Source organism: Callorhinchus milii, unplaced genomic scaffold, assembly GCF_018977255.1.
Source record: "Callorhinchus milii isolate IMCB2004 unplaced genomic scaffold, IMCB_Cmil_1.0 Scaffold74, whole genome shotgun sequence".
Taxonomy (NCBI): Eukaryota; Metazoa; Chordata; class Chondrichthyes; order Chimaeriformes; family Callorhinchidae; genus Callorhinchus; species Callorhinchus milii.
Window position 1 is genome coordinate 14,149 of NW_024704815.1, and position 26,870 is coordinate 41,018.

Here is a 26,870-nt window from a genome sequence, read left to right on the forward strand (position 1 = left end):
TTCTATAATCAGAGGCACAGATTTATAATGTTCAGTTTGTTGGCATCATAGGCCCCAAATGCCACCTGAAGACCATTTCTTTTTAAATTCAAAATTGTACAGAATTGTGGAAAGCTCAAATTTAGCCTTAATTTCGAAGATGGTTCTTTTTAAGAAATGTGTAAAACCAGCTTCCAATTTGAGACTGAATTCAAGAATTTTCCACAATTTTACATACAAACAACAGCTTACACTATATAGCTCCCTTTATGTTGGGTAATGTCTCAGAGTGCCAATGTACAGGGATGCTGAGCAATGGATGCTGAGCAAGGTTGAGCGAAAGCGAGGTAGGTTAGGTGAGAGATAAGTTTTGAGGCGGAACGTAAAGCCAGAAAAAGGGAGTGAGTGGAATGCAGTCGTCTTACACGATAAGACTAAGTAGAATTTTGGATATTGTGATAGGGAGTAACTGAATACAGGGCAACTCCGTTATATATGTTCTATCCTGATGCAAGATAAACTCATCTTTTGGTGCTGACAAGCCTGCTTCCTCTACTAAAAGATGTCCAACTTCTCAGTGGTCAGGTTGATGCTGATGACATTTCTTGAATGTTGAACATAAATGTGATATTCACAGGGAGTGCCCGACACCTGACTGTTCACCACTTTGGGACGTTCTCCCGACGTGAAAGACGCTCTATAAATGTAATTTTGTTGTTGTTGAAATCATCTTGTCTTCATGGGATGGTCTCCTGATGAGAAAGGAACTATATATATTGTAAATGTCTTTGTTGTACTGTATTTTGAGGCACTTTCTGTGCATAGTGTGCTGGAAGTGACATCAATGACAATCTGATAACCTGGAAGTAAACCGTTTTTTCATGCATCACTATGCAGTAATGCAGTTGGTGAGATATTGGAGCCAGCCAACTGCATTATAATGCGATTTCCGCCTATCTAGTCAACCATTTGCCAAGAATCTAGCCAACTATTTGCCAAAAGGAGGCATCACAGCTGAGTCTGTTTCTAACCTGACCTACACATTCCTCCTGGAGCATGGGGAGTGATCAATAGTGGAAACCCTGGTGGATTTTTCCCACCCTTAAACTGGGCACTGATTTCAGTTACAGCATTCCTGTGGCTCTCCAGCTGAAGCTTTAACCAAGGCCAGCAATCAAAGTTTCCCAGTTTGGTGCAGCTACTCACTAAGATATCAGAAGGGCACTTCAAAGAATCCGTATTCACTGTCACAATCAGGGTTTGCTGGTTTGAATGAATTATAGCCTCCACTGAGTTTCTTTAGTTGTTTTCTAAACGAAACATCCCATTTTAAAAAAAGGACCTTTTCTTTAAAAAAAATATTGAAAGCTGAGTTGCAAAATAAACGTATGTTCACAATTATCAGCCAAACAAATAAAAAAAACTTAAAAACAAGTTCATATAGTCTTTCTTGATATTATGCTTCTTACTTGTCCTGTCCTGAGAAACAAAATATCTGGCTGAATGTATATTAGGCATTGAAATACATGCTTGAGTTGCATTTTATACACATGACTGAGAGCGTGGATGGTGCATTAACTGCACTAACTCTTTATCCTCCACCCAATTCAAACTTGGGCACATAATAATATTTATTTATGATTACTTAAAAAAAACATATTCATCATTGTAAAAAGTGCACTTCCCAATGTTTATCGCGAAATCTGTAACACCAACAGAAAAGTGTAACATTTAAGCATTTTACGTTCCACAGAACATCTGAGATCCTAGATTTTTTTTAAAAGAGACAATTTCACTAAAACAGCATAACAAATACAAAACTCCTTTTCCGTTTGATACAAGCTGCTGAACACTGTTGGAAATACCAGTTTTGTCTTCAATCACTATTACTTTGCACTTTTCAATCATTTAAGTAGCTTTCCAAATCTGGGTACACCTTACACCCAGCTAAGCAATTTCAACTCATTATGGACACTGGAGATATTAACCAGCTCTTGTATTCCACAAAGCAGCACCTGGCTCTTGTTTGCAGTCCTCTTCAAATCCAGAGTTTGATGTTGTTGTTTTCTATTGTTCTTGCTACAGATTTTGTGGAGAACAATGTTTCATTGGAGAATTTTTCTGAATGTGGATAACATTGGGTTGAATCACAGTGTAGCTATCTCTCAAGTGAACTGAATGTTTTGCAGCTACTATAATTTACAGGAAGAATTCTTGTAACTCTCTGTCCTTCATGCTTTTATTGAATAATTTCTTCTGCATAGGATTCTTGAAGTCATCATTAAAGTGGTCGTGCCTATAACAAAAGACAAATTAAAATGTAGTTAGATATTTAGATCTTAAATTCACAAGTTACACAACTTGTTTTCTTTTCAAAAACAACTTGAGACAAAAACAATGAAAGATAAAGTGCTAATAAACTTTCTGTGAAGTAATCGGAGACTGAGATATTATACTAAGAGTATCTTCCATTATCTTCTTCCATTATCTTCCCTCTTCTGCTTTACTCCTCCACTCCACACACTCCCTAACAATCTGAAATTTGTGGGTTCCTGACAAACATTAATATAACACAAATCAAGGGATGACATTGATTTCTGGAGACAAAGTGTGCCAATGCTCACTGAGACTGTGAATGGGAAAATGGAGAGCTTTGCTATTGGGTTGTTTTTTCTTTCACATTTTCTTTTTGTAAAAAAAGTCTATTTTATTATGAACAAACATTTTTGCTACAGAAATTAAAAGTAAGCTTATGCTTATTGTGCTGTGAACAGTAATTTACTTTCGGGGATGCAAGGGAGAAAATGAAAATCAATGAATCTTTTGGCTCCATAAATAATGTTTTTTTTAATTCAAATCTATTTTTCAGTTAAAAAAATCCTACTTGGATGAAATCAGGTAGTTGAAAGTACACTTTGAACCAATTTTATTTTGGGGAAACTTGCAGTGCACTATATTTATATGATCAGTAAGTATTTATTGGTCAATAGTGATCAAGGTCTCTATTAAAAGTTTGCTTAAAACTTAAAATAGAATTAGAATATCTAATTTGGGCAACCTGTCACAAAACAAGAGCTGCAATGTGTCAGTAATGTGCAGTTTGTCCTCTGATAAATATTCTTTGTAAATGTGATGAATGTAACATTACAGAATAGGTGACAAAGGTTATGTTTGTGAAAAGATCTTTTAAATGCAATTATAGGCATAGATTTGAAACTGTTTCAACATTGCTTAACAGTTAATCGCTTTTTCGTTCGAAATATAGAGAAAAACATAGTTAACTGAAAACCAAACACATTTTTTGAATGGGCTACTGTGACAATGAACTGACAATGTTTCCGGCTACTATGACAATGAACTGACTTCTGATACTTAATAAGTTTGTGAAATAGCTTGTTTTTATGTTAATCAAAATCACTGTTTGTTTCAGTTCAATGACATGACCCATAACTTAGAAAAAAAACAATAAAACCAGTCAAATGTAACTTAAAGTAGTTATTGCTTTCAAACTATATAAATTTAAATTGTTAAGAAGATGAATAAGAATGGGTAAGGACTGCTCTACACCTGTTAGATGATGATAGAGAAGGTTAGTACTGAATATCTACACACTAATATCAATGTGCAATAATTTGTAAATAATGCAGTTTTTTTTAGGGGCATTAAAACATACCATGCTTTGTTTCCCTGAATCATTAAGCATGCAGGACGAGGAGGAGTGTTGCCGTTGCAAAAATCCTAGAAGAATTGAATGCTTATTTAGATCCACCAGATCAGAGAAAAGCCCCAGTCACCAAAGGGGAGCACATGCAGATTTTAAAAGAAGACTCTGTTTTCATGCGGATTGACTTTTTTTTAAAAAGAGGAAAACATAGGAAATTTAAGTGATTCACATTATTTCCCCTTCCAGAAATTGAATAAACAAGTAGTTTCCTCCTTATTCACCGAGCAGTTGTGAGAACACCATAACACTTTGAGTTATTTAACTTGCAGCTGTACAAATACCATCTTATCCTCCCTTTCCTTGTCCAACAGCTGGTGTATAGATACCTACTTCACTAGATTGTTTTTGTCCTCTGAACAAAATTAAACTGTATTAAAACTACAGTGCTCCAAATGGCCCTTTGATAAAAATTAAAAGTAAATTCACCATCAGAATTCATTTACGAAAATCAATCACAAACCCCTCTTATTATTGTTGATATACAAAGCCTGTTCTCTTCCAGTTTAAGTAATCCAACGATAATTTATACAGAAATGATCAGGCCTACCTGCCATCAATCTAACCCTCACCACATTAGATGTAAATTTCTTCAACTCAATTCTAACAATAATGGAGTTGGGATTTAAATACAGATGAGATATGTCAGTCCTAATATTTTCAGCTTCTGAATAATGGGTTTTGCTAGCCTTCTTAACATTCTGGTGAAAATGTTAGGAATCAAATATTTAAATACTGTAATTGATTCTTTAGTACTTTAGTATGCAGTGTTCTTTCAAAGACCCAGGACAGACACGATAGTCCGAATTACCTTCACCTGTGCTGTAAAGTTCCATGATTCTACCAGAGTCCTAACAGACACACGGTATACGGTGATAAAGATTTGACCTTATTCTATTTAGCATTCTCTCATGTCATACAGGGGACAATTATACTGTACTGCTAGAGTGTTTTGGTAAATGGAAATCTAAAGAAAATGTTTTAACAGAAAAAACATATTTTCAAACAAAAAAAACACAAAACAGGATATAAAATGCACGATATATAAAAGAAACACAGCTTAATAGATGAACATATCAAGGCACATTTTTACATAGGGTCATGCAGCTTTAAATAACTGATTTTGTTACCGACCCCATAGTGAACTCATTCCTTCGTAAAGAAACATAGCAGTGCTTTCCTGAAGAGCAAATATTATCTTTATCCAATTGTTCCTAATAAACAAACACTGTAGAATATATCGATAATTAATAAAGGGGCACAAATTTGAACTAGAAGTGTAACACATTTTAAATAATTTTTAATGTGCGGTACATATAAGAAGCACTTTTCAAACATTAGCATTGTTGGATTGTTGATCAACAACAACAAGATTACATTTGTACAGCGCCTTTCATGTCGGGAGGACGTCCCAAGGTGCTGGGCAATCAGTATTTTGGACCCGAGCTGGGGGTCAGGATCGGGGAAGGTGGAGGGCAGCAGGGGGAAGGAGGGTGACCGAAGGCACGGTCCAAGAGGAGGGTCTTAAGATGGGTCTTGAAGGAGGCAAGGGAAGGGGCGAGGCGGAGGGACTGAGGGATGAATTCCAGAGGGTGGGGGCAGAGTGGCAGAAGGCTCGCCTGCCAATGATGGGGTGGGGGACCTGAAGCAGTCCGGAGCTCGCTGAGTGGAGGGAGCGAGCAGGTTGGTAAGGGGTTAGGAAGTTGCAGAGATAGGGGGGAGCAAGGCCAAGGAGTGCTTTGAAGGTGAGGACCAGGATCTTGAACTGTATCCTCTTCCTCTGTGTGATGGGAAGCAAGTGGAGTCGGGCAAGGATGAAGGTGATAGGGTCGCGGAGCCTGGTGTGGGAGAGGACACGGGCTGCAGAGTTCTGGATGATCTGCAGCCTATGGAGGGAGGAGTTTGGGAGGCCGACAATCAGGGAGTTTGGGTAGTCAAGCCTCGATGTTATGAATGCGTGTTTGAACAGGGTTCTACAGTGTATGCTTCAGTAGGAGGCATTAACTTAATATTTATGTTTGCACTGCGATGTTTTGGTCTTGCACAAATCAGCAAAATGTCATGACATTCCAAAAACGTAAGGAAAAAATGCAAATAAAAGTTTTGCCAGAATTCAAAATTCCATTCAAATAATAAGCAAAATCAAACATCAAACACAGCTAAATGTCAGCCAAAAGATGTGAAGAACTCAGCAGTAAGACAGTGTTCTGGTGAAATGGTTATCATTTGATTGTTGTTCTTGTATTAATAATGAACTAGAGGGAAAAAGGATTGTGATGTCTGAAGGTCTGTTTCAAAAATACATTTATGTTGCTTGGAAATAAAGTAAAATCATAAATTTCAATAGAACAAAAAAAATATTTTTTAAGTTTTGAGATCTCACATTGATACTTTGAAAAGTTATATATAAAACAGGAAATAATCTACATCCAAGAAAAATAATTAAACTTTAGTTAAAAACATTAATGCTATAGAAATGGCACGCCTTCACTCTTTTTACAACTAGTGAAGACAGCTGTAGAGTAAATCAACATTGCTCAAAGGTGCTTTGAATGCCAACCTCAGGAGAGCAGAAGCATGAAGGTGTCCATTTCTTACCACAATTTAGTTCCCAGAGAAAAAAAGAGTCAGTGAGACACATGGGTCTTCAAAAGTTTTCAGAACTTTTTCCGTATTCCATACAAAAAGGCGCTTTGAGACGTCTCGAAGACGTGATAAGGCGCTATATCAAATGTAAGGATTATTATTATTATGTTCTCAATATAGTAGCAGTTTAAATGTGGAACATCAATCTTGGAACCATTCACCTGTCGATCATCTACCCTATACCATTTTGCTATTGATATAAAATTGTTAAATAATTAATATCAATCGCAACATATTATTTGTAATATACACACATGATTATTTTTTAAATTGTACTAAATTTTGATCTGTGTTTCATATCATGTTAACATGATGTGATGAGTATCACAAAGAACATGTTATCAAGTGCTGCAAATTTCACCTCATTAACTTTGTGTGTTACACGGGCATTAAAACCTTTTGTAAAGCACAGAACCAAAATAAGCTTAAGATTGTTCATTTACATTCCTCCACAATAAATCTGCACAAAATAATAATTGGTACTGATTTGAAAGGTTAATTTAATTTAAATTATACTTAATAGCTTTTATACAACACTCACTGTCTTGGTATTAACTTTTGTGGGAGTTAGAAGACTTGCTTTTGAACTTCCAGGTTTCCTTCCTATGGAATTCACTGGTAAATTAGGAGTAGATGTCATGATTAAATGAATGGCTTGTGAGTTATTGTTGTTCTGGTTATTGTTTATAGGTTCCACTGGCGATTGAAAATGTCCAACATATCGGTTCCATTGATCACCCATTTCTATACTATATGGAGACTGTGGAAACATTGCTTCACTTTTTGTGCCCTTCCCGTTATCTAATTCAATTACTGTTTGCTCAATTTCCACAACAGGATCCTCAAAGGTCACTCTTAGCTTTAAATTCTGGGAAGTTCTACTTTTTGAAGATGGTGACTTAAGAGCACTTTTAGGACTGTTTGTAGTTTTCTGTGTAGCACTGTCAGTACAAGGCAGAGGTGATTCTTCAGTAGACTGGGTCCTGACAGGACTTCTTATCTGATGCTGACAATCATAGCTTTCAGCAGTAGGGGAACAGCTTTGCTCGTCTGATGAACCAGAGCTTTTAGTGGCAAAAGGAAACATTCTGCCTACTGCTGAAGTGTGCTTTTTAATCATCAAGTGCAATTTTTCAGTGCATTCCTCTTTTTCAACAATGGGCTGTGGCCGTGGCTTGTCAACTTTTTTAATGGGAGAATTCTTCTGGTCTTCATTAAAATGGGAGTCAGTGTCTGACTCGCTAGAGGACCTCTGAGAATATCTCAGTCTGCACAGTTTCAGTTCCCTTTTGTCTCTCAGGACCTTCCTTGTGGACCCTGTTACAACACTTGCCTCCTGCCCCTCCTGAAATTCCAAAGAAAGTTTTTCTTGCGTGGAGACATTTCCAGAAATCTCTTCTCCCAGGAGTTGTCGAAGAATTTTGTCTGCTTCTTCGCCTTTTTGTTTCAGCGTGCCTCTCGTGGCAGTCTTTGATTTTCTGTCAGTGCTGTAGGTTGCTGCTCCCCCATTTGGATTCCCACCAGCCATCTTTTGATCCCGCAATAGCTGAGCTTGTTTCTTACTGGTCTCTGGCGATAAAGAGGAACTGGTGTGGCAGAAAGTGAATAAAAAAAAGCATCAGAAGAAAAGTTCAAACATTTTGTTCACTACTAAACAACCCCATCGGCTTTGAGTTTTCTAAGCAAAGCTGCTCTAATTATTTAGGAACAGTGATATAACTAATGCCATTTTTCATTTAAGAAAACAAATTCAATTCTCATTTTACCCACACGAGCTCTTGCAAATTAATAATTCATTCACCCTCAAATACACAGTCATTCCACTTCACAGTAATCCAGTGAAGCGCTTTGGAACCCCTTCCCAACATGAAAGGCGCTATTCCAAATACCAAACCAGGATTATTATTATCATTATTACAGCTCTATGTTCAGTCAATAAATTCTTGCTCTGAGTTGAAACTACCCATTATCTTTTCCTTCCTGTCAATTTAAAAGCAACAGATTTCACCTCAATGAGCTGAGATTTGATGAATAGTACTGCATAGGGAATAAAAGGGTATGCGAGAGGATTAAGGAGAGGGGATTAGGAGGGGTTAAGACTCCTGTGCAGAGTTAACACCAGCACGGACAAGTTGGGCTAAATGGCCTGTTTCAGTCTGTGCAGTCTGTATAGTTCTATGTAATTTATAGATTGAAGTACCAGACAGTTTGCGGACTTAAAAGCATCTCAACAGGTGTACGGAATGAGTGTCTAAACTTATTAAGTTATACGCCTAGAAATACTTTGAGATGCTGTTTAGTTCCGTAGATGAATTTTGTTTTGTACCGATAGTAGCAGTAGGNAAAAAATAGGGTACCTTGTGCATATCTCACAGAATCAGAAAATCACAAATTTGAGAGTCTCACATGCCTCAAATGGGTGAATTTTAGAAATTTTGGTGGGGTGGAGCACTATACAGAAAGTGAGCCAAAAATACAATTGAACTTGTCTAGTTGCCACTTACAGATCAGCACTCGTGCATGTTACAGGAAACTCATTGCTTTAAATTGTCTTTGTCTTCTGCTGCAAAGATCACAAATGCTACTAAGTGGTCTGCAAGACCGTTTCAAAAACATAAAGTTTATTTATTCTGAGAATTCTGCTGNAAAAATACGCTCCCAATCCCTTGAATATAGAGCACAATAGTCCCTCCATTCAAAAATTGTGTAAAATTATTTGTACAGATGTTACAACTATACATTTGGAAATTTATTAAGGAAGCCCAGTAATCATTAATCTGTCTGAACAACGGATTTTAAAAAATAAAGTATTCAAGCTCTAAAGTTTCATCCGGTTTTAAGTGGCTGTTGTACACATGGTGCATACCAGGTAACCTTAGAGTCAAACTGATTATTAGAAAAGTAATCCTTAAAAAAAAATCAGGCCACATGACTGATATAGAAACTGAGAACTGTAGCCCTTATGTGTTTAGGGGATATGGGAATAAAGAATCTGATGTGGAACCTATTGAGGAACCCAGAAAGTAGCAAAGCATGCCTCCCTACCAGATACCAATGGGTTTGAATCCAAAAAAGATAAAAGGGTTAGAGTCAGTTAAAATCAGCTTGCACTGTGTCAAAGCTCGAGGTAGATCCCAGTATTCCAGAGCAATTTTCACAAACTAGATGTGCTGGATTAATTGTAACTCCAGGTCTATGAAATTCACAGATGTCCAATTTTTGTCCTTTCCACTTCTGAAGTCATTTTGTTACTTCCCAGCTTCACAGAGGTGTTCCTTCCCAGCTTTACTCCTTCCGCTCCAGCCAGTCCCTTTACCAAACCCTCCAATTGGGTTTCTGTGCTGACCACAGCATGGAAACAGCCCTGGTCAAGGTGACAAATTACATTCTGTCCATCTGTGATCAGGCCTCCCTCTGTCCTTGAACGGTTCAGATTCTATCTCTCATACCGTCTCCACAAATGGCTTCTCCTAAGCCCCCTCACCGTCTTGTGTGGTGTTCCTCAGGGATCTGTCATCGGTCCTCTCCTCTTCAACCAGTACATGCTCCCTCTTGGTAACATCATCCACAGACATTGAGGCCCTCCTAATTGACTCGCGCCAGCACCTCTGCACCTCAGCCACTGGCATCCAAGGATGCACACTCCACCTCACCAAGCCAGTCAGGAAACTATGCGTCTTGTTTGACCCTCAACTGTCCTTTCTCCCACACATCTGTGACATGACCCGCTCTGCCTTCCCCCACCTCCACAACATTGCCCAACACCGCCACTGCCTCACCCCTCAGGCTGCCGAAACCCTCATACATGCCTTCATTACAACCAGACTCGCCTATGCCAATGCCCTGCTTATCGGCCTTCCCAACCCTTCCCTCCACAAGCTGCAGATCATCCAGAAGTCTGCAGCCCATGTCCTCTCCCGCACTAGGCTCCATGACGCCATCACACCCACCCTCGCCTGGCTTGACTATGGCCTTGCCCCTTCCTACCTCTCCAACCTGCTAACCCTTCATCAACCTGTCCGTTCCCTCTGCTCAGCAGGCTCCAGCCTGCTCCATGTCCCCCTCCCTCTCCGCCCCACCATCGGCGATCGGGTCTTCAGCCTCTCTGCCCCCATCTTCTGGAACTCCATCCCACATTCCCTTTGCCTTGCTCCCTACATTTGCCTAAGTCTCCGGTTAGTGATTCAATTTAGTTTAATAAGGTTAGGCTCTTTGAGCCAGCTGGGGATCTGATATAGTTCCCTTGACACAGGAAAGCACAGTATCTCTGAATATCCAACACTACCCAGATGTGTCTGTGCTTTCCTTGGATTGGGAAACTCTAAAATACTAGATTTTTCCTAGCACAGTATAGCTAAAGGGAATACTTTGAAACAGAAGGAACTTCTTTAAGTTTATTTCCCATTTAAACAAAGTATTTAGTGTGCAATTCAGAAAAAACATTGATTATTATTACAATGTTAGAGGTGTAGTTAAGTATATAAGCAGGTACCTTAGAGATTGAGAATCTGATCCTTCTGCTGGTGCCGTCTGGGCTTGTAACAAATGCTGAAGTTGGTCATGCAAACTAATTCGCTCCGATGTTTGCCTGCAAGCAGATGTACACACAGTAAATTGGGGGTTCTTTGTTAGATTATGCTGAAGGATTTCAATAATAATTTATGAGGATGGCAAAATTAAATCCGTAAATAATGAATGGATCCTCGGCTGATGAAAACAGATGCCGAAAGAAGGAAAAGTAGTTTCCACCTGGCCTTTAGATGGGAAACACATTTGCTCAGCAAATGGTTATATTATTTTTGAATATACAATACATTTATATAGCGCCTTTCATTTTGGGAGGACATCTAATGACTATATGTTGAAATATACCATAGATCTGGTATTTTTTGGTTTATGTACAACTCCTATGCAAGACGTGATAAGGCACAATATCAAATCCAAGGATTATTATTATTTGATAGAGGATCTTATCATGGCATTAAAATGTTTCAAAGCTCTTTCCAGGATTTACTGCAAAGTACGCTGACTGAGTATTCACAGATGTAGCCAACAGCCAATTTACACATAGAGATGTTCCTACAAACATGCCTGAAATGAATGACCAATTTTATCTGGGCTTGTAGGAGATAGCAGAAGAATCTCAGGAGAATCTGCCAGGATAGCAGGAGAGTCTCCCTTCTCTTTTCAAATAGTGTCACGGGATCTTTAACATCCACCTGAAGAGGCGACAGTTTAATATCTCAATCAAAGAGCACTTCTGAAAATGCGGCGCTCTCCCAGTATTGCATTGGAGCGTCAGCCTAGACTGTGAGGTGTTTGAAGTTACAACCTTCTGACTCAGAAATGAGTGTTACCAATTGAGTCAAGCTAACACCTGGCCCCAGGTTATTTATTCAATGCAAATTACACTATTTCTCCTTGTAACTGTTTTGGTTTGCATTTCAGAACGCTTGTGACTTACTCTTTTAGCTGTTTTGTTAACTTTACCACTTGTGATGCCAGCGACATGCAGGTTTCGACAACTACCAGGTAGCGTGAGCAGGTGGTATGTCCAAGCCGTTCGGCACTCTGAGAAGGCTTCTCTCCAGCCTGATTCTGTACAGTGACATTTGCTCCATATTCCACCAATGTCTAAACAAGAACATTTGAATAAACTCGGAGAGGATAATAGCAGGACTAATTCTGTGTATAAAAACCATTAAGAAGAAATATATCGAGAGAAAAAAAAGAGGTGGGAATTAGAAGAATAAGTCTTCTTTATTAGTTTAAAAAAAATCATCCCTTATTTGATTCTTTCTATTGGGTATAATGATTTGACAAGCAACATCACCATGTTCTCATATGACTTAGAAATATATTTGGACCTCCAATATCATTTGGTGCTGAATAATTCTATACCGTAAAAGAATACATTTTTGGTGATGTTTTCTACTCAAAACATTGTGCATCATAATTTTATTTTCTCAGCTAATATAACCTATTGCTTAAGATAGAAAGCAACATAAGTAGCACAGTAGCAGGAGTCTACTACTGAATGAACTTAGTGGGTTCATATACTTCACCATGGCATTACGTCTACATTTTTTACAAAACATAAATTTACCATAAAATCAGCTATTTCGGAATAATAAAAAATATAATAATAAAAATACACTTGCCATTACACTACATAAAAATATACTTACCCCCTTCTCAGACTCTCTTCCCGTCATCACCATGAGGAGGTATCAACATATATACTTATACAGTAATATAATAATATTTATAACAGGTACTAACATAAATACTTATACAGTAATATAATAATACTTATGGGTATTTAAGGGTTATTTATACTTATTCTTTCTTTAATTGTACAGTAAAACTCACATAATTCATCAGTCTGGATCATAACATTTAATATAACTTACCCAAAGTCTGAGTCGCAGGTGAACTGTATAAATTGTATAAAATCTGATTCAATGATCCACACTGCGCACGTGTAATTCAATGAGCCGGTCGGTATGTGTGCATGCAGTGACAGATCAAAACCTGAATGTTCTGACTGTTAGAATCTCACTTGATTTTATTGTATGGATAAATTTGAAGAAGTCTAACATCAATTTTAAAGCAAGAAAACTGATATTGATTGCTTTGAAACATCTTGTACCAAATGCGTAATTCATTAATAAAGTATTACTTTTTAAATGATCTGAGCTTTACATTATACTGAGTCTCTAAAACTTAATGTATTGTGTATTATATAATTGGTATTTTATTAATTAACCAATATTTTAGATTTTATGTAAATTCCACCCTCAAACAGGAAGGTCTCCTCCACTACGGTGGATAATTGAGGTTCCATGACGTATGGTCAAGTAGATGCCACCCCCAAAATGAGGTCTGATTAGTACAGCAGCTTTTACATGTATCAGCAAATAGTACCTGAAGACAACTTAGATGACCATGTTGGGAAGCAACATGAGCTGCACTGTTGCCGTACTGATCAAGTTCATCCAAAGAAATACCCTGTTCCTGCATATACTGTAGAAGCCACAGGAGTGTTTTTTCCTAAGATAAAGACCATATGAACAATTTTAGAAGAGAAACTCGAAATGTGTGTAACAATCACAATAATTTCTTACTCCATGAGAAGGTCGCAATAGAAAAGGTTGAACAGATAAAAATCCATCAAATTCATGGATTCTAAAAACGTTTCTATAATAAAATCTAAGAATATATTCCTTGGATATGCAACAACAACAACAAATTACATTTGTATAGCACCTTTCACGTCAGGAGGATGTCCCATGCAATAAGAAGAGCCTACAGATCAGAACAATGCAAACATTTTAAGGTGTTGGCTATTGGACATTTTGTAACAATACACATTTAAATATAAAAAATGTAAAAGGAGATAACTTGCAGACAATAAAGCAATATGTGGATAAAAACTGGCAGCAGAAAAGGTGGGTTAATAGAGTACAAGTTAATATACTACAAATGAATAGATTGGACTGCAGTAGTAAAATTATAATGAAACAATAAATAGGATAACTTGTAACATTGTATTTAGTTTTACTGTATGATCTTACCTGTCCGTAGCTTGCTGCATAATGTATAAGTGCAGGGTAACCATTCAGTGGACTTAACTCAGCAATAGCTTCAGTCTCATTCATCAACCAACGCAAGCATTCAAGCTGCCCTTGCTGTAGTTGCAAGATCGGAGACATAGTTTTAACCCCATTAAAAATTCACATCAATTTGTTTTCTGCAGTTAGTACTGCAGTTAAAACATTCATTTCAATGCACAATTTTATTTCTATAATACAGCATAACTGATTTTATACTCCTGTTAATGCTTTATAGATTATACTACACTTGCTGAACCTAATGTCACAGTGCATTACTAACCAGCAAACAGCATCAAGGGATCCAAACCATTCCTTTAGTTCTGATGAAGGTTGATACTTAAAATGCTGACCTCTCCTTCAGATGCTGATTGTTGATCTGTTTTAATTGTATCAAGGACCAGCTTTGTACCACAATATTATTTAATAAAGATGCAAAGCTCATCTGTCTTCCATATTGCTCAAGCAATGGTCTGTGCTATGGGTGCACCAAAGTAGATGAAATAAAATTGGAACGTATTCATAAATGGTGCTGGTTGGGATTTTATGGACCCCAACTTCCCCATTGAGCCATGAAACAGAGCTCCGCTGAGTATGGAACAAAGAGTGATGGGGAAAAAGGAGAGAAATTGGCAGTGGACCTAATTGTGGATTGTACAAATCCTGGGCAATCAAAGGGCAGAACAATGGGGGAGAAAATTAAAGAATAAATAAACTTAAAAACATACTGGATCTTCAGGAGCAGCATCCAAACCCACCCATAAGCAGGCTTGCTATGTGTCTGCGCTAGGTTACTGTCTTCTGGCTGTAACAAAGCTGGTAAGTGACATGATTTACTTTTCTACTCAATGGGAAACACAGAAAATAGTTGTTTAAAATTACATTAATAATAATCTGTGTACTTATTGTGTCACTGAAACATCTCAAAGTACTTTACAGAATTCACTTCAAAGTGTAATTGTATTTGTAGTTGAATAATGGGAGGGAAGGAGAGGCAAGTACTTTATCATATGGATCCTCTTTACTCCAATATCACTAAATTGACAAAGCAATGCTGATATACCAACACGTCAGCAATGAATTCTCAAGTGGCTTACCTTTACTGCTAACGCAGAAGCAGTAAGTTTCTCATTATTACGCTCAGTCAGGCAATCTTCTGCCATTAAGGTGGTTAAATGCTGTAAGCACTCAAGGTGTCCTTGTGAGGCCGCAATGTGCAGCAGATTATTTCCTTTATCATCATGAATTTTTTCCAGACTGTCAACTGTTACGTGTGGCTAATCGTCACATGGTAAACAGAAAAAAAATTATAGTTGTAATTTTCCCAATTAATCTTTTACAACAACACATCATCTTGCATTGCCTATGAGCTTTTAGCAATTTTTGAAACTGGTTTGATTTCAGATTCACAATTTACAGTTCTTATTAATGTATAGGATAGTACTTGATTTCCATTCCCCAAATAATTTTAAACATGGCATTTGCCAGTTGCTTTCAAGTTTAATTTGGCTGAGAGCTGGGAAAGAATAATCACTTCAACTCTTCGGAAACTACTCCAATAGCAGAAATCAGATGCACATTCATTCCTTTGAAATGAACGACAGGTTTCACTACCACATGGAATGATGAAGTATTTAAGTGATGATTTACAGTAGTTTTTTTGTAACATGGTGTGAATTATCAACTGACAGCTGGCCAGGCAAAACTTAATGATTTCATTAAATTGCAGTTTCCCTGGGATACATAGATTATATTGATAGTGACAGTGAGTTCCAGGTGTTTTTGTGCTTGAGAAGAGTTCCATCACAACTCATTCACGTTAGCAATACTTTATGAGTTATGATCTCCCTTACTCAAAGAAATAGTGGAAACTCATTGTAACAAGAGATATTCTCTGTGGAACAGCCTTACTCTGGTGGACAGTTGATAGCAACTCATTGATATGATTTACTCTAAAAATAAGTTTAAGCTGTAGAAATACATTTATTTTAATAAAATGCCTGGATGAAGCCAGCTTTTAAATATAAAAACTGACACGTCTAAATTCTAAATTGAAATGATTTGGTTTCTATCTAATAATTTAACTTGGGTGCAATGTAAACGTTCATACACTGCATATGGATATCTGAGCAATGTGATGACATTTTAGAAGATTGCATAAAAAGCTGTGCGGTGATATTTTGGTGGTAAGGAGCATTAGGTGCTCCAAAACATCACGTAGATAGAACATGGTGTGAGCCTATTATATTCCATAACATCAAATCTATGTTTGAAGGCAGGCTCCATTGGAAAATGGGTGTGCCTATCTCTTTCCAGTAGGGAAGGAAACAATTCTGAGGCAACAGGTTTAGGATATTCTCATTCACTAACTGACTATAAAACGTCAGAACAAACTCCTAGAAGCAGGTCATCTGGGAGGCACTTGAATCAGGCAGAGTTCTTAAAATAGGAAAATATTCTATTCTCCCAACACTCGGACAGGCAATCTCCCTACAAAATCTTGCAACCAATTACAAATAAACAACCAAAGTAATTGACCAATGATGTTGGGATTTACAGTACACATTCTGAATTTCCTCACTGAATGATAATAAACCCTAAATATAAATCGCAAAGTGATGCCCAGCAGTAGTAAATATACAAAAAGCATAGACTCCTCAGGGTTTATGGAACCATAACAATGTTTTTTCAATTAAGTCCAGTACTCTAAAATAAAACAACCCAAACCATTTATCCAACGGCAGTTTATGTATCCAACGCCAGTTTCTTTGGCAACACATTATGATGGTGCTTGATCACAGAACTGGAACTAACTGGAACCTTGGATAAAAGTCAAATAACCAAGACACTTTCACACAAACTTCAAGCTGTGATCTACTTGCAACAACACAAACGGCACTGAATTCTAATTAGTGTATCACAGAGGGCTCAGTGTTCTCCAGGTTAGTTAAATCAGATTCACAACTGCTAAGTAAATCGGCGAATAGCTGTGGACAAGTGAACCATAACGGTTTCTAAGCTGTTCGGCTCTCACCAGGCCTGGTGTTTTCTCCAGCACATTTTATGGTGCTCTAAAGAAAAGCACACCTCATACAAAATAAACATTGTTCATTTACAGTAAAGTATAGGTGCTGAATTGTTGCAACAACATCTAAAAAAGCATCAATGAAGTCTGTTCAGAAAAACTTTTGGAAGTATTTATCCGATGTTTTTTTTGCTTTCTCAACCAGAGTTAGTAAATTCAGTCTCGGAACAGCATTTCTGTGCATAACAAATAGAGCTTTGTTTAACACCATATTTGTCAGCACATCCGATATTCATTCCAATAGAACGGTTCCTATTGTATTATGACAAAGTTCTTATGCTAGTTTTACATTATATTAAAGCACATGAATACTAGAGGAATATTCCATCTCCATTCTTCAGGCTTTTTTAAACTCACAGTAAAAAATATATTTTTAAAAAACAGTTTCTCCAGTCTCACATTACAGAAAACGGTAAGTGCTCACTTACCAACAATGAAATCTGTCCTTCTCTGACAATATTTAAAATGCTTTTAACATTTTTTGCTTCCTCACTCTGCTCTCCTGGTCCTCCCATGTTGTTCCAGTTCCTAGTAGTGTTTTCCTCTTCTAGTTTGTTTCCCATTGAGATTTGCAGAGGCAACGTCCGTGGTCGAGAGTTTGGCATTGTGCTGCCAATCTTCTGTGCGTGTGAATCGACAAACAAACTTGAAGTTCTTCTGGTCACGTCTTTACTCTGAATTTCAACGTCATGTGCTGGATCACATTTATCTGGCGCCTGCAAGCTCTCTAAGCTTCCAGTTGCATGCCTGTGGTGATCTGTGACAACAGCATGTACTTTTCGCAACTCTAAGCTATTTACTGGTGACAAAACACAAAACTGTGTCAAATTAGCTGGTGAGTTCTCACGCTTTACTGCAGAACAGATTCTGCTGGCATCACCTCTCGTTCCTGAGCACACGTCTGCAAACCGTTTTTCTGAGGCAGCCTTTGTAACGGGACCACCGATTTGGCTAGGAAGGTGGTTCAACTTGATATAAGGCACGTCCAAAATTTCATCCATATCCAAATCATAATGCTCAAGTTCCCCAAGCAAAATACTATTGCCATTGTCTTTGATTTTAAAGCACTGCCCGTTACTGTGGCACAAGGGACTGCATTGATTTGTATTTTCGGGGTCATCTTGTTTTTTGTATTCTTCATTCAGTTCCTTTTGATCAGTATCTGTGTCACTCTCAGGGTTTTCTGGTTGATGCTTGAGCGGTGAAACCCTTTTCACAGGTCTGAATTTACTGTACACATCTGCGGTGCCTTTGCTTTTTATTCCACTGCTAACTGGTGCTGTACCACCACAAGGCCAGTTGGAACTAGAAACTTAACAGTGAATCAAAAACGTTAGGAAACAAAACAGCTGAAAAAGTATTCTTTAACCAAATCTCCTCTACACATATCCCAAACAGCAAAAGAGATCCAAGTTTTGATAAATAAAACATTTAACTGTTTCTTAAAATTAAACTTAAAAAAATAACTAATGGGTTATGCTTTTTGATATGTATCTCAACTGCAAACGTGACGATTGGACTCAGAAGGCAGGGGGAAGAGAGAGCATTAAAGTTTAAGCTGTAAAAAATGGCAACTGAACAGTTAAATTAGATTTTATTACTTACTTGAAATAAAGAATAATATAAACATAAGAAAGAAGAGAAAATGTGGAGAAAGGAAAAATATTGGATGTATACAACAACAACAACTTGGATTTATATAGCACCCTCCGCGCCGGACGGCGTCTCAGAGCGCTTCACAGTAACGGATCCCGGGGCCGAGCCAGGGGGAGGGGGGTGGAAGGTGACCAAAGGCACAGTCGAAAAGAAAGGTCTTCAGCAGAGACCTGAAAATGGGAAGGGAGGGAGTGAGACGAAGGGAATGAGGAAGGCAGTTCCAGAGCCTCGGGGCACAGTGGCTGAAGGCACGGCTGCTGAGGGTGGAGCGGAGGACGAGGAGGACGAGGAGGACGAGGAGGAGGCCAGATCCGGAGGAACGAAGGCAACAGGTACTGTTTTGAGGAGAGAGGTCAGAGAGGTAGGGGGGTGCAGAGGAGTACAGGGACTTGAATACGAGGGTGAGGATCTTGAAGTCGATCCTCTCTGGGATAGGCAGCCAGTGCAGTCTGGCAAGGACTGGGGTGATCGGGGAGCAGAGTTTTGTGCAGGTGAGAATACAGGCAGCAGAGTTTTGAATGATTTGGATTTTATGGATGGTAGTGGATGAGAGACCGGCGAGAAGGGCGTTAGAATAGTGCAGCCGAGTGGTGACAAAGGCATGGATCCGGAAACCAGGGTTTCAGCGGAGAGGTATTGGTGAAGACGGGTGATGCGTCGGAGGTGGAAGAAAGCAGTGCTGGTGAGGGACTGGATGTGGGGGAAGAAGGATAATTGGGGGTCGAACCTGACGCCGAGGTTGCGTACGGGTTCAGAGAGTTTTAGGGGGAGGTCGAGCAGGTGGAGGAGGTGAGAGCCGTGAAATTTTAGACGATGATGAGAGCCAAAGAGTATGGCTTCCGTCTTGTCAACGTTCAGCTGAAGGAAATTTGTGCTCATCCAGCCCCTGAGATCTGACAGGCAGGCTGACAGAACATCAGGGGACTGGGGGTCGCAAAGAGAGGTGGAAAAATAGAGTTGGGTGTACCCCATGTCTGCAGATGACATCCGCAAGAGGGAGCATATAGATCAGAAAGAGGAGGGGTCCAAGGATGGATCCTTGGGGTACCCCGCAAGTAACCGGGTGAGAACGGGAGGAGAAGCCGTTTGTGCAGATGTACTGCTGGCGGTTTCTGAGGTAGGACTCGAACCAGGCGATTGCGGTCCCACTGAGGTAGATGACGGAGGAAAGGCGGTAGAGGAGGATGGCGTGATTGACTGTGTCGAACATGGCGGAGAGGTCCAGGAGGACAAGGAGGCAGAGGGAGCCCTAGTCACAGATAGAGAGGATGTCATTTGTGACTTTCATAAGCGCAGTCTCTGTACTGTGGGCGGAAACCAGACTGGAGGGGTTCGAAGAGGGAGTGGGAGGAGAGGGGTGTGCGAAATTGGTTGGCAACAACGCGTTCTAGAACTTTTGAGAGGAAGGGCAGGTTAGAAATAGGGCGATAGTGGCCTGGGTTTGAGGGATCTAAGGAGGGTTTTTTCAGGAGGGCTGTGATGACAACAGTTTCGAGGGAGGCAGGGACTGATCTGGAGGAGAGGGACTGGTTGATGATGTCAGCCAGTAGTGGGCAGAGGAGGGGGAGCTGGGTGACCAGTAAGTTGGTGGAGGGGATCGAGGCAGCAGGTGATGGGTTTCATGGAGGTGATGGTGGGTGACAGGGAGGAGGGAGAGATGGGGAGAAGGAATGTAGAATGGGGGTGGTGGTAGGAGCAGATGATGAGGAAGGTGAGGGGAACAGAGAGGGCGTGGTGGTGGTGGGTGACAAGGGGCAGGTGGATGAGGCTACCTGGCGGATGTTAAGTATTTTAGATGATAAGAAGTCCATGACCTCCTTGCACTTGGCATTTGATACGAAGATTGAGGAGGTCTGAGGGGGGGCACGGAGGAGGTAGTCAGTGGTGGAAAAAAGGATTTTACGGTTGTGTTTAGCCTCCAAGATGATGTTGGAGTAGAAGGGTTTATATTTAAGAGGGTTTATATTTATTTCTACAGTCCTTAAATGTGCCGGGAAGTCTAGGGGACATGTGATATTAGCAGAATTATTGCAATATTTGTGGTTACTGGCAAAGTAATAAACCCTCCCCTGGGTCCACTCAATCCATGACTATTTGTGGGACACTGCTGCTCACAATTAGCTGCTGCATTTTGCCCACAAAATAGACAGTCAATTCACTTTACAATATATTCTGTGAAGCTCTTTGAGACGTCTCAACGACGTGATAAGGTGCTATACCAAATGCAAGGATTATTATTATTCTATGTATCTCATTGGAGCAGGCACTTCAGATAAGTTGTCCAGTTCTGATCAAGGGTTTCATTGTATTCACCCCATCCTCGCCCGACTCCACTGACTTTCCATCACTGAAAGGATACAGTTCAAGATCCTGATCTTCACCTTCAAAGCCCGCCATAGTCTTGCTTCCCCCTACCTCTGCGACCTCCTAACCCCCTACCAACCTACCCTGCCTCCTTCAAGACCCATCTCAAGACCCTCCTCTTCAAATGTGCTTTTGATCACCCTGCTTCCCCCCTTGCTCTCCACCATCTCCAATCCCAACCCCCAGCTCTGATCCGAAACACTGACTGTCCAGCGCCTTGGGACGTCCTCCCAACATGAAAGGCGCAATACAAATGTAATTTTGTTGTTGTTGTTGTGTTCAGGACTTTCCCAGCTTTAATGAGATCAGAGGAAAAGCATTTTATAACAGACACTGTTGCCTATACATTTTATAACTATTTATTATCATTAAGACATTAAGATCAGACTGCAAGATCATTTTTAGCACAATATATTCAAAACTAATTTCTTGCAAATCTCACATTGGCCAAATGCATTCTTCCCCACAGCTTTCTTGAATATTCCCAGAATATAATTAAAAGTTTGATTTTTAAAACAAATTGGGATTTAGCATGCTCTATCAGTTAACAAAGCATTATATGCACCATAAATTAGGTTAGTGGTGTAATACGTTTGATTAATAACGCTAGGGGTGAACCACTGAAAGACAGATTTACAGCAAAACATTTTCTTGATGAGTCAGCCTGGATCAGTTGATATGCCTGTCGCTGAGTCAGAAGATTGTGGGTTCAAGCCCCACGTTAGGATTTGGAACTCATATAGTCTAAGCTGACATTCCAATACATTGCTGTGAGTGTGCTGCATAGTTGGAGGTGCTGGCTTTCAGATGAAATGCTAAAAACTGAGGTCCTGTCTGCCTGTTCAGGTGGATGTTAAAGATCCCAAGCAATATTCAAAAAGAGAAGGGAGTGGTAGCCAGTCCAGAACCTTGGCATTTATTTGACCCTCAACTGTCTTTTCCACGCCACATCCGTGCCATGACTTGCTCTGCCTTCTCCCACCTCCGGAACATCGCCCTGCTCCGCCACTGTCTCACACTCCAGGCCATCGAAACCCTCATAAGTGCCTTCATTACATCTAGGCTTGACTATGCCAATGTCCTGCTTGTCGGCCTCCCCAACTCTTCCCTCCACAAGCCGCTGATCATCCAGAACTCTGCAGCTCGTGTTTTCTCCCACACCAAGCTCCTTGACCCTATCACCCTCTCCCAGCTCCACTGGCTCCCCATTCCCCAGAGGATAGTGTTCAAAATCCTCGTCCTTGACTTCAAGGCTTACCTCATATCAAACCTGTCCAATCTCTCCACTCAGGAGGCTACGGCCTCCTTCACAACCCCTGCACAGCCTGCCCAACCATTGGCGGTCTGGCCTTCAGCCTCTCTGTCCCCACCCTTTGGAACTCCGTCCCTTCACTTTGCACCCTCCCTTGCCTCCTTCAAAGCATGTCTCAAGGCCCTCCTCTTTGACCCTGCCTTCGGCCACCCTCCTACCCCTAACCTCCCTGCTCTCCACCCCCACCGATCCCAAACCCCCAGCTCGGGTGCTAATCCCTGAATGTCCACCGCCTTGGGACATCCTCCCGACGTGAAAGGCGCTATACAAATGTCATTTATTGTTGTTATCCTAGCCAACGATCCCCCAAATAAAATTGGTCACTCACTTCATGGCTCTATGTGAAATACTGCTGTGTGCAAATTGGCTGCTGAGTTCACCCGCAAAAAACCCAACAGTCACTGCACTTTAGTATATCAAGTGAAGCGCTTTGGGACATCCTCCAGAGGTAAAAAATGTTAATCTTCTGGATGTGAAACGTGCAACAATGCTTTTGAAAATTATTTCCCATAGTTAATATGTAAGTTATATGAACATTAATGCATTCAGTATGCACTGATCAAAATGCAATAGTGAGATTTCTAGAGCAAATTGCCTAATTATGAACAAGGGAGCCATAATCTTATGTCCTGTTGGAGTGTCACATTAACTTACAGGATCTTTATAGATGCAGTACTATATTTTATTCCACTAATGGATACTTGAAGAATAAGACATGAATCAACTTAAAGCCTAACTTTGTATGTGATTAGTATAATCAGTTTATGGTCCGCTGCTGTGCGCAAATTAGCTGCTGCACTCGGCTAAATAATAGTCATTACACTTTATAGTAAATCCCAATGTGAAATGTCAAATGCAAGAATTAGCATTATATTATTATTATAATCAGCTTTGCAATTCAGTCTCAATTGTGGAAGACAGTAAAGATCTTATCAGAAGTAATTCATTCCTCTATATATTGTAACTGATCAGTAAGCAACAGATATATTCCTATATTACAAAGGAAAACCTTGTTGTCAGGATCTGGACATGTTCTATAAATTGATACATATATTTTTACATCCTAAGATAAACAGCACATAATTCATACTGCTAAAAAAAGTTTAACTTACACATTACTAGATACTTAGAAAGGTTATCGTCTAGTAACAGAGTAACAGACTAGTAACTTATAACTTAACACAAGGAAACTATTGTCACTGTATAAGAGCTGGGGTTCACAGGGCCACTCTTTTATGTTGGTTTTATTTACATGTGAAATTCCTTCCAAGTGATATTAGAAAATGGATGCCAGATGTTTCCCAGCTGTTTTATACTGACAAGAACTATTAAAGACCTTGAAGTAGACAAATCCTGTCCAGGGCTAATGAAAACAAACCCTCGCAGAGGCAGGTTTAGACCTTCATAAAGTTGCCAACATTGTGAACTTTGTATTATCCTGGCAGTATCCTGTGTCCCACCATTGTTTAGCTGTTCAAAAAAAATACAAATGCATTCTTTTCATGGCAGAATAAAGTTGAGAAATCATTGTCCGTAAAAACTGGTTTGCAAAAAATAAGAATGATTGTTCAAGAAATTGCAAGTATTAAATTTGTACATACTGGATCAAATTTACAGTCACTGTGTTATTTATCACATCTAATGGACCAGAGTCCCTTCCAATATCAATCCCAATGGTGATGATGAAGAAGCTGAGCCCATGGTGTTAGATTGCCGATTAGCAGGATACTGGGTTTTTAAGTGTATTAACTAAAAAAAGTTGATATCTCACTAACTGGCAGTTAAAGCCCTTGATCCGTGGGACCGAGGCAGACCTGGGTTCTCAGTCTTTACTATTGACAAATGTTTTAGGGTCTGTATCCAACCGATTCACTACAATCGAGATTACATGGATAGCAAATTTATACATTTTGAGGCCATTCAAATTAAAGTCAGTTATTTGCATTTATATAGACTCTTCGCAATGTCTCGGTGTTGGAAGGCAAGCAAGGCAGGAGGGGAGAAGGGGTAGGTGATCGTTGGCGCCGTCGAAGAGAAAAGATCTTAGAAGGGTTTTGAAGACACAGAGGTGGATAGCTTGTGGTTAGTGAATCTAGGTAGTTTGGAGAGGAGTGGTTTGAGAAGTCAAGTTGAGAGGTATTAACATTGCACTTGAAGTCTCTGTACCATTCTAATAATGCTAGAAATATAATCTTACTTTCATCTCTATTCCTGACAGGGAAATTAGCTGTCAGATTACCATCTTTAAACCGTCAATTTATCTATACTAATAAAGACAAAGTGTGTGTGTGTGTGTGTCTGTGTTTCCGCCAATAATGCAATAACCGACTGACGTAGTGACATGATTTATACCTCATCAGAATGGTCTTGCATGCGGGAATGTCATGGGTGAGTGTTTTGGGGATCACCTATTGTTGATGAGTTATATTTAAAAAATGCTTTAATTAAGCCCCCAAATATGAGGTATGCATGGTATTCTGTAACAAAGTAGCGACAGAGGAAAGCACAAACCCTTCTAAAGAGATACATTGATACTAATATATTCTGCAACAAATGTATGGCAGTTTTGAGTAGTTATGGGAGCTACAGTCCTCCAAACAGGTGTCCTCCCAACCAGGAGCCCTCCCACTGAGTCCTACCAAAAGGATTCCTGCCACTGAGTCTTCCCATTCAGTCCTCCCAACAGGAGAAAACACCCAGACGATGGGAGAAATGACACTTATTTTGTCGGGAGACTTCCACCAGACACTACCTGTCATACAACGTGGTACCCGTGCTGATGAACTGAATGCCAGTCTTAAGGCTTCCAGACTGTGGGCACGTGTGAAGAAGATGAGCCTCAAAACAAACATGCAAATCAATCTTCATGGCAATTCCACAGCTGGGGCATATGCCGACCTCCTTCTGGAAATTGGAGATGACAAAATTCCAGTGGATCCAACAGATGGCCAAATTCAGATCCCTGAAGGTTGTCAAACCATTGTACAAGATATAGCAGAGCTCAAAACCAAAGTTTTCCCGAACCTCAATCATACTTATACAAATCATAAGTGGTTGTGTGAACGAGCAATTCTTGCTCCAAGAAATGGAGTGAGATCAATTCCCAGCTACTCAGTGACATCTCTGGACAAGAAACTCTGTACAAGTCCATAGATACTGTTCCTGACATCAAAAATGCCGTCAAATACCCAACTAAGTTTTTAAACTCTTTGGAACCATCCAGTATGCTTCCATACAAACTCATACTAAAGGTTGGATGCATAATCATGCTGCTGAGGAATCTAGATCCACCGAAGCTATGCAATGGCACAAGGTTGGTGGTAAAGCAGTTGAAACCACATATTACAGAAGCAACTATTCTGACTGGTCAGATCAAAGGGGACGATGTATTCATTCCTTGCATCCCACTGCTCCCAAGTGACTACCTGTTCGAGTTCAAAAGGCTCCAATTTCCTGTCCGAATGTCCTTTGCCATGTCAATTAACAAGGCACAGCGGCAGAGCTTAAAGGTTGCTGGTCTTTACTTGATTACACCCTGCATTTCCCATGGACAATTCTATGTTGGATGCTCACATGTGGGTTCATCTCAAAACCTGTACATCATGGCCGAAGGAGGAAAAATTACAAATGTTGTCTACACGGAAGCCTTACAATAACTCGAGGACCTGCCGGATCACACAGTAAACCCCTTCGGTTAGCGTAGCTTTGATAGGAGTCCTCCCACAGGAGTCCTCCCAAAAGGAGTCCTACCACTGAGTCAAATAAAACAATTCAGTCGGTACTTCAAAACTTAACACTGACATCTCTAAAAAAAATCTAAGATCAAACATTAATTACAGATTTTCTAAATATTTCTCTGTTACATACAACAAAATGCCTCAATTCTGACTTTCTGTTCTTTAGATTTGATGGTGATTTGCAGTGTTCTTGCCTTGTCAGTACTGTAAATCATCAGCATTCAACAGCTGAACTGCCTTCCTCACTCCCTTCGTTTCGCTCCCTCCCTTCCCATTTTCAGGTCTCTGTTGAATACCTTTCTTTTGACCACGCCTTTGGTCACCTTCCCACCCCTCACTGGCTCGGTCCCAGGATCCTAAACTGTAAAGCACGCCGAGACGCCGTCCGGCGTGGAGGGCGCGATATAAATCCAAGTTGTTGTTGTTGTTGTTGTAGCTGTCATATCTGTTGGATGTGAGAGCTAATCATGCAGATAGTCCAATCTTCCGTGGACTACTGCAACATATTCAAAACCAGTTGTTACAATTTGCTTCAGACACAACAAGGTGTGATAGACCCAAGGAGAACAACAGCTAGTGCTGTACAGAAATTGGTGTCATTGTTCACCTTTCCTGTCAGTGAGTGAATTGATAAGTGCACTTTTCTGCTGAAGTTAATTATTTATCTATCACAATGCTACAACACTGCACTAGCAAGGAAAGATGATAGAGAAATGATGCAAAGAGGGATTTCTTCTTCAAAAATATCTTCAAGCCC

The 26,870-nt window shown here is 39.8% G+C and overlaps 1 protein-coding gene across 1 annotated transcript in view; it reads right to left on the reverse strand.

The window, feature by feature from the left end:
* Positions 1-664: 664 nt before the first annotated feature.
* The window catches only part of LOC103182348 (synuclein, alpha interacting protein), an 83,363-nt gene continuing 57,157 nt past the window's right edge, over positions 665-26,870 (reverse strand). The window contains exons 5-12 of the mRNA XM_042345687.1: positions 17,473-18,356; positions 15,057-15,236; positions 13,924-14,037; positions 13,274-13,399; positions 11,811-11,980; positions 10,839-10,934; positions 6,888-7,932; positions 665-2,275 (exon numbers count right to left, since the gene is read on the reverse strand). Of these exons, the coding sequence (XP_042201621.1) occupies positions 2,261-2,275; positions 6,888-7,932; positions 10,839-10,934; positions 11,811-11,980; positions 13,274-13,399; positions 13,924-14,037; positions 15,057-15,236; positions 17,473-18,356 (2,630 nt within the window). The 3' untranslated portion in view covers positions 665-2,260. The remainder of the gene's footprint in view (positions 2,276-6,887; positions 7,933-10,838; positions 10,935-11,810; positions 11,981-13,273; positions 13,400-13,923; positions 14,038-15,056; positions 15,237-17,472; positions 18,357-26,870) is intronic.